The sequence below is a fragment of the Dermacentor andersoni genome, chromosome 10 (assembly GCF_023375885.2).
Source record: "Dermacentor andersoni chromosome 10, qqDerAnde1_hic_scaffold, whole genome shotgun sequence".
Lineage (NCBI taxonomy): Eukaryota > Metazoa > Arthropoda > Arachnida > Ixodida > Ixodidae > Dermacentor > Dermacentor andersoni.
In genome coordinates, this window is record NC_092823.1 from 21587576 (window position 1) to 21596746 (window position 9171).

Consider the following 9171-nt stretch of genomic DNA (forward strand, 5'->3'; position numbering starts at 1 on the left):
GATTCAGGAGACAGTCTCCTAGTAAATTAGGCTGATCGCGAGGATGGTGTAATATTAGCTAGGACTGTCTGACAGGTAGTGTAACAGTAAAATCGATGGATCGCACTGAAGGCTTACTGAAAACTGTGTCTACCCGGTGAGGGCATATCGGAAATTGGGCCGATGCAGAGCAAGGTGGGATTCACGCTGGGCCCATCCGGGACTTGGTGTAAAGCAAACTGCACCGGTCTTCGACACAGTGTAATCAAAACTATACAAATTCCTGATGCAATCTAAACTGCGGCGATTACGGTAAAGCTGTATCTAAATTTAGGCTGATCCCGGTGATGTAAAGTTGTTCGATGCCAGAGAGAATGTAATAGCAGACAAGGAATACCCGGATGTGTAATGAAAGCTATGCCAAACCTAGGGAATATTTCTCGAACGCTTTGCTGTTCCTGGAAATAGTGCGACTGTAAAGTGCGCTTTACTCAGCGAAAGACATCCCAAGCAGATGTGCCCAACCACAAATCTTAGGCAGAAAGGCACGGAAAGGTTTGCATTATCAAGTGATTTGTGCTCTTGATGATTTACATTGTCAGGCAGTAGTGACGGTGAATAATACAACGGTAGAACTGTGAGTGACAACATTAGTTTTTATTGGGCGAACTTGTGGCCACAAAACGAAGTTACACCCAAAGGCACAGCAGCAGCGTCGAACACGGTGGGCGATCATCTAAATTTGATTAGCGAGTGAAGCGCGTCGGCTTTTCGAAGGTTCCATAGTAATCGCTGATGCCCGCGTCTTCCAGACCGTTCTACACATTTCGCGTCGCACATACATGTACTCAGATTACACAAGGTTGGGTGATACAGGGGGGGGGGGGGGGGGGGGGCAACGATTAAAACTATGGATAAATGCGACAAAGTTCCGATAAAAGCAGGCCCGTCCTGCGCCTCTCTATAGCATTTGTTATGCTGTGAAACGTGGTCACGCGATAAAATTAAACAGGTACACATATCAAAATTGCTGGTTTAAAAATTAATATTTAGGGTCAACTTGTTTTCCGGCTGATTAATTCCCAACGAAACAACTCCAGCAGCCAGCACACCGTTAAGGGCAATATAGTTTGTAGTGGGTTCTCAGTGTGAGCTATTAGGCAAGACAGCAGCACACACCCTTGTTCAGAATACTTCAGGAAGGTTATTCTCGAAAGCTTCTCTTTAATACTGCGGCGCCAATCCCGGTAAACATATGATGAAAATGAGGCCGATCACGGAAAGGATGCAATAAATATTTGGCAGGTTTCGATGATAATGTGATCAAAACAGATGTGACCTCAGAGAAGGGTATAGTGATAACTGGGCTGATGCTGGTATTGTTGTAGCGATAACTGGCACAATCCCAGAGAACCTGAGGGAAAAACTTGTCCAATCTCAGAAAAAACGTATAAAAACTCGGCTAATTTTGGTGACGGTGCAATGAGAACTGACCATTTGCAAAAGAGAGGGTTATGAAGTCGGGCTGATCCCGATGATTGTGTGAGAAGCTAGGTCGATCTCGGACGCCTTTTAATGAAAACTGGGTTGATTCCATTTGTGGTGCCATGAAAACTAGGACCACCATGCACAATGCGAGTGAAAAAATGTGGAGGATGCCTAATATTCACTTGTAAGGCTGGGACGCGATAGCATGCATTCGAAGATCACCGACGGCTTCTCACGCTTTCCGGCAACTGCAGCTTTTGTAACCGTAATGTTTACTGGAAAGCGCTGGCGAGAGACGCTAGGCACGAAGGTGAGTTTTCTGGTAGAAACGTGGCCTCTTGAGTGGGCCGCGATGCGGCGGAGGCGAGTGCCATCTGGAGGTGTTGCAAGGAACCGGGCGCATCGCTTTATGAAAGGTAGAAACACTGAAAAAGGGGTTTGTTATTGACTTTCCGCGTAACAGAATTGTGTTTTCTCGTGTATTGAAATTACAATCCGACGCTACCATGTATCTATGTTGTGTGTAAGTCGGGCTTCAGGTTTTCTCTGACGCATTTTACTTTGAGAAATTCAATTATTCAAGTAACGTTTTTGTGCTTTACTAAGTCCTGCGTGGTTGGGTCTGCATGGTTCGGAAGAATTGTTGCCGCAGCGACGGTGCCGGAGGCTTATGCTGGATTTTCGGCGACACGGAGACCTCAAAGCTATCGCGTTAAAACTGATATGGAAGTTTACCTGAAAACCGCAGGCATACAGAAACAAAGCCACAGCTTCGACTCGAAAGCGCAGTTATTATTATGAGATAAGCTACACGAAGTTAGGTTAGTTGCTTTATTAGCTGCATAAGCTGCTGTAAACATTCGCTTCTAGCTAAGTTGCCGAGCATGTTGCCATGCGCGCACAGGGAAACATCAACACAGCTCGCCCGATTACTGCGGACACTCGTTGTCGCAACGCTTGCGAGAGGAAGTGAGGCAGCCGCAGCGAGCGCACTGGCCTTCGTGTTGCGACTCGGCCCAACGAGGACTAAGCGGCGAGAATACAGCGCACGCGAAGCCATCAGCCGTCAGCCTCGTCCATTCTGTACGCACCGCAGATCGCTTTTAGGATAGCGCCCACGCGGCCACGCACAGCCCTGCCCTATACAGCCGCTGCCGGAGTGCAGCATCCCCCTTTCCCCCCTCTGCTGCATTGCGCGCAATGGAGGGCGGTGCGCTTCCTCCGTTGCGCGTGCGAGATAGAGCCGCCATTCCTCGGCGCTCGTCCTCGACTGCTTTTGCTAATACATAGAACAAATAAAGCGCGGCGTCAATGTTATCGCACATAGAATTTATGCGGAACATTACGGGGCCGGCGATGACGATGGAAATTTGCTTGGAGTGTCCACATAATTGTTTTCACAATAACAATAATACAGGAAAGCACGAGTGCCGCTACGAGCTGCTAGTTTATGTATCGATAGGCTGCCTCTGAATAACCATTTGCTAGTACAGCTCGTCCTTGCCTGCTTTTCGTGTGTATGTCTGCAATTCGCTGTAACATACCACAGTCAGAGTACAAGAACATATATCGCAACAGTCAGTCTTCATAAAGAAAGCCGGACTGATCCGGTAAAAGTTTCCTCAAAACCGAGTCGATCCCTGCAATGGTGGTATTCAACATGAGTGGTGCGGGGTCATAGAGCTCATGCAGGTCGCGTGTCGAGGCATCGTAGAGTTACGTGCGCCTTACCTCGATGCTAATTGGACAAGCCATCAGTGATCGTAGAAGATTGTGCAGAGAGCATCTCGCACGTAGTTTTAAGTAAACTAGCATTACAAGCACGATATCTCTTTGTATACCATACTTATAACCTATGAAAAACGCTTCACTTTGCTTAGTTTTCAGCAAGTGTGTGAAACATGCTGTTCTTTGAAGGCGAGCCTTTATATCCGAACGCACCCCCCCACTTACTCGACGGTGGCTCATGAGCACGGCTGCGGGACGATGATACTGTCTTATCGATCAGTGGCTCATACTTTTAAAAAAAATGGCTTACGTGGCTGATGACAGCATTGAATCCATAAAACACCGACTTTGGGCCAGTTGGTTAGGCATAGCAGATCACGGTCAAGCGGGCATAAAGAAGGATAAAGTGAGGAATACACAACACAAGCACTTACCACGATTCAATACATCGGTTCTTTCTGAAATTCCTCTGCCAGCTTCTCTGTTATCCGCATACCGCGAAACACGTCGAAATAGCAATAATTGTTCCGGGGCACTCAACTTTGGCTCCACGGCGAACTTGGGTGCAAGAGTGAGGATGTGCTCTACATTTTCCGGTAGATTAACTTGACTGATATTCTTCACTTCACAGTTGGACGTGTGGGGCCGCTTAGGTAGGCTGTCCCAAAGGTTGCTCAGCATTTGCGGCCAAACAAATTCTGTACTGCGAGCAACTACAGCGAACTAGAACCGTAGATAATACCACCGGATGGCTTCGAGGCATGAAGAAGCCGCCTGTAGAGAACATCCCTATCCGGTGGCATTCATGGTAGTAAGAGCCGATATTTGAGTGAGTTCGTGCTGGAAATATATAGGGTAACTTCTACGTAGACCGTAGGCAACCAACCCCCACTCAGCAATTGCGTATGTTTCTTTTTTTTACGTTCTACGTGAAAATTTTGCTTTTTATTTCGATATGTAACAAAGAATAATGGCAATGAAATTACTTAAGCGTAATGATGATTATTGAGGCTCAAAAAGATAGTGTGGCTAACTGAAAATGTTAGGGTAAATAATTATCCTAAGGTAGAGTATAATGGGACAATAATAATTAAGTCTAATTAAAATACAGAACCTAATTGATTATGTGAAATAACAAATAATAAATGATCATCAAAATTATATATATTTAATTAAGATGAAGTACAATTTCATAACGTATGCCCAATGAAAACACGGGGAATGCGGGAGATGGAAATTTAAGACGATGAACAAAACGAGAACAAGGTTAAAGCAGGAAGCCAACGCTTCTACGAATGAACAAGTGGCCTTGAAGACAAGTCCACTTGTCGAAGTGTTGGCTCCTGCTTTCACCTTGTTCTCGTTTTGCTTAGCGTCTAGGCCCAATGAAGAGAGAGAGAGAGAGAGAGAAAACATTTATTTGTCATGAGAATGGGCGACTTCCTCGCAGGGTGGAGCCCTTCGTTGAGGGCCCCATTGGCTCGCGCCACTCCGCGTGCTCGCCGCATCAGCCGTCGCAGCTCTTGCGGGTCTGAGCTGTTCCGCGCAGTCTCCCAGGAGGAAGGTGAAGGTGAAGGAATAGGGGAGTAGCCCGGAGGGTGTGGGCACTTCCAGGTGCAATGATATACTGTAGGCTTTGCTCCACAATAGGGACAGTACGAGGGATATTGTGTGGGGTGGAAGATGTGAAGATAAAAGAGGCAGGGAAATTAATTAGCTTGAAGTTGTCGCCACGCGATGGCATCTTCTCGATTAAGGGAATTATGTGGCGGAAGGGAGTGTCTCCTGGTATCTCTGTAATATTGTAGAGCTTCAGTGTAGCTCAGTGGTTCTGTCGGTGCGTCGTCTGGGTTGGAAGCTCTTCCAATGGCGCCCGGTTAGCGAGCTCTCGGGCTACCGCATTAGCGCGTTCATTACCATGGAGAGAGGCGTGTCCAGGTGTCCAGATGGTACGCACCTTGTGTGACGCTGTGGGGTGCAATGATGTAAGGATGTGGTGTGTGTAAGGTGTCACCCTCCCTTGTGCCAAAGTCCTGCAGGCAGTCTGAGAATCAGTGACCACTGTGATAGGTCCACCCGGCGCCGGCATGGTTGAAGAAGAATTACAAGGGTAATAATGATAGTACTGTTAATTAGGATACCTTAAGCATTATTAGATTAATTGGAACTACATTAACCTATGTATTAACCCCTGCAAGGTTAATACCGGTAGTAATAATAGACGCATGAGTCCAAGATGAGGGACTGGAAAGAATGTTTCTGCACTATTTGGCGATACTACTTGGGCGTTTCTGCAGTAACATTTTCTTCTATTTTCTGCAGGTCTTCGTCGTATACAGACTGGACATATACACCGCCAGATTGCAAGCGCAGTAACCTCAACAAGCCTTGCTCAAGAGGGACATGCAGTCAGCGCTGCTCCATCTCCTACTTTTACCAAAGGCCACAAACTCGCGTTTTACACAAACAAAAAAAATTCAAGAACATGTGCTGTTATTGATACGTTTTGCTGGGTGCTGAGACGAGTGTATTTTATTTCCTTCCTGCCATTTTTTTGCAATAAACCCTGGGATTGTGTGCGGGTTTCACAAACTATGTTACTTTGTTTGCACGAAGGAAGACGTAAATGTATATGTAAAGGAAGACGCTGTATTGGAAATATTTCTGCTTTATCTTTCCCGGCGTTAACTACCTCTCACGATCCCAGCAGTTATAAATTTCACCAGACTTAAAACCCACAGATCATTCGCCAGTTCAGTAGCACCCTCGAACCATCTGAAGAAGTTTCAGTCTGTTTTGACCGAATCGCGTTTAAATTGCGTATATTTGCACGCCCTCTAAGCCAGTCTGTACCTAGCTTAACCCGCAATATCCTCAAGAATATACTCTTCATTGCAGGCTTGCGCTCGCTTCTTTACTCGCGCTTTAGTAGGCATTCGTTACTGCTTAGTAACCACCATTAGCAGCGAAAACATTTGCCCGCATCATAGGTCTGTTTCACTCCATGACGAAATCACTAAACCCAAAAGGGACCCTGAAACGCTATTCGTCCAAGTCCGGAGCCGCATTCGAAATTATATAGAGTATTTCAGAAATGCTTCACAAATGGAAGTGCTTCATAGCCTTGAGTAGGTGCAAAATTACTTACAATCCAAAGATAGCCATTGAGGCCCGTCCAGGTGATACTGCTCTTCCTGCGGCGGCTTGCATTGGGAACGCTACGCACCGCGGGGTGGTGTACACAACCGTTCGCCCACTGAACGTCACTGTGTGTGTGATCCAGTTCATTTTTTTTCATTTGGATGCGATAGCATCACATGGCACATTCAGCGAAAAATCCGGCGGTGTCTGTAGTTGCGAAACTTGTAATTTGCTGCGATGCCACTAAGTGGCGCTGGCTCACGCTTCCTGGCTCGGGCCTCGACGGAGCGGAGCGGGCGAAAGGAAACAGCTGCTGCAGCGGTAATGCGTGAAGGGAGAGGGCATACCATTGACGTCCACGTCACCCTCCCACTCCCTCTCGGAAGCCTGTGTTATCCCAGGGTTCCTTATCGGCGTAAGCTCTCGCCTGCGTTCTAACTGCGTTTCGACAAGGCCAAATCAAAACATGCGAAACGCTTGAATACGATCACTTCGCCGGAACGACAATCTTGTGGGCATCATTAAGGTGTGTGCAATAGAAGTCGGTGGTAACTCCGTTAGACAGGATACGAGTAAGCTATCGCAGGAGACGAAAGATCTGATCAAGAAGCGCCAATGTATGAAAGCCTCTAACGCTACAGCTAGAATAGAACAGGCAGAACTTTCGAAGTTAATCAACAAGCGTAAAACCACTGACATAAGGAAATATATTATGGATAGAATTGAACATGCTCTCAGGAACGGAGGAAGCCTAAAAGCAGTGAAGAAGAAACTAGGAATTGGCAAGAATCAGATGTATGCGATAAGAGACAATGCCGGCAATATCATTACTAATATGGATGAGATAGTTCAAGTGGCTGAGGAGTTCTATAGAGATTTATACAGTACCAGTGGCACCCACGACGATAATGGAAGAGAGAATAATCTAGAGGAATTCGAAATCCCACAGGTAACACCGGAAGAAGTAAAGAAAGCCTTGGGAGCTATGCAAAAGGGGAAGGCAGCTGGGGAGGATCAGGTAACAGCAGATTTGTTGAAGGATGGTGGGCAGATTGTTCTAGAGAAACTGGCCACACTGTATACGCAATGCCTCATGACTTCGAGCGTACCGGAATCTTGGAAAAACGCTAACATAATCCTAATCCATAAGAAAGGGGACGCCAAAGACTTGAAAAATTATAGACCGATGAGCTTACTGTCAATTGCCTACAAACTATTTACTAAGGTAATCGCAAATAGAATCAGGAACACCTTAGACTTCCCTCAACCAAAGGAGCAGGCAGGATTCCGTAAAGGCTACTCAACAATAGACCATATTCACACTATCAATCAGGTGATAGAAAAATGTGCAGGATATAATCAGCCTTTATATATAGCTTTCATTGATTACGAGAAAGCGTTTGATTCAGTCGAAACCTCAGCAGTCATGGAGGCATTGCGGAATCAGGGTGTAAACGAGCCGTATGTAAAGATACTGAAAGATATCTATAGCGGCTCCACAGCCACCGTAGTCCTCCATAAAGAAAGCAACAAAATCCCAATAAAGAAAGGCGTCAGGCAGAGAGATATGATCTCTCCGATGCTATTCACAGCGTGTTTACAGGAGGTATTCAGAGCCCTGGATTGGGAAGAATTGGGGATAAGAGTTAGTGGAGAATACCTTAGTAACTTGCGATTCACTGATGATATTGCCTTGCTTAGTAACTCAGGTGACCAACTGCAATGCATGCTCACTGACCTGGAGAGGTAAAGCCGAAGGGTGGGTCTAAAATTAATCTGCAGAAAACTAAAGTAATGTTTAACAGTCTAGGAAGGGAACAGCAGTTAACAATAGGTAGTCAGGCACTGGAAGTGGTAAGGGAATACAGCTACATAGGACAGGTAGTGACTGCGGATCCGGATCATGAGACTGAAATAATCAGAAGAATAAGAATGGGCTGGGGTGCGTTTGGCAGGCATTGTCAGATCATGAACAGCAGGGTGCCATTATCCCTTAAGAGTAAAGTTTATAACAGCTGTGTCTTACCAGTACTCACGTACGGGGCAGAAACCTGGAGGCTTACGAAAAGGGTTCTACTTAAATTGAAGACGACGCAACGAGCTATGGAAAGAAGAATGATAGGTGTAACGTTAAGGGATAAGAAAAGAGCAGATTGGGTAAGGGAACAAATGCGAGTTAATAATATCTTAGTTGAAATCAAGAAAAAGAAATGGGCATGGGCAGGACACGTACTGAGGAGGGAAGATAACCGCTGGTCATTAAGAGTTACGGAATGGATTCCAAGGGAAGGGAAGCGTAGCAGTGAATGGCAGAAAGTTAGGTGGACGGATGAGATTAAGAAGTTTGCAGGGACAACATGGCCAGAATTAGTACATGACCGGGGTAGTTGGAGAAGTATGGGAGAGGCCTTTGCCCTGCAGTGGGCATAACTAGGCTGATGATGATGATGACTTCGCCGCGAGGAGTCCATAACCCGCCACAGCGCTCAGCGGCGTCCGATTGGGCATTAGTGGTTTCGCATTCGCCACTCATCAGAAGCGCTTAGGTGTCCTCGGATTCATTTACGTTCTCATAGACGCCAATACCGATTAATTTTCGCCTATGACGCGCCGAACTAAAACTATTCCTCAACTTACAGTTTAGCTCACGTCATCTCCTCAGGTAAATAATCACTTTTCTGCTTTAGTGGGAAAGATAAGTACGTACGCACGGCTGTGTTTTCACGCAATGAATGGCATCAGTGGCACATTTCATTTCGCACTCATTAGTACAGCAATTGCACTATTTCCGAGGTCGTCCTTAAATTCGCTCGCGCGATTCCGTCGGCAGCGCTA

General features: G+C 46.2%; 1 protein-coding gene across 1 annotated transcript in view; it reads left to right on the top strand.

Annotated features, from left to right (window-relative positions):
• The window catches only part of LOC140213635 (uncharacterized), a 162841-nt gene extending 157073 nt beyond the window's left edge, over window positions 1–5768 (top strand). Inside the window, exon 10 of the mRNA XM_072284879.1 lies at window positions 5518–5768. Within this exon, the coding sequence (XP_072140980.1) occupies window positions 5518–5571 (54 nt within the window). The 3' untranslated portion in view covers window positions 5572–5768. The remainder of the gene's footprint in view (window positions 1–5517) is intronic.
• Window positions 5769–9171: the final 3403 nt, after the last annotated feature.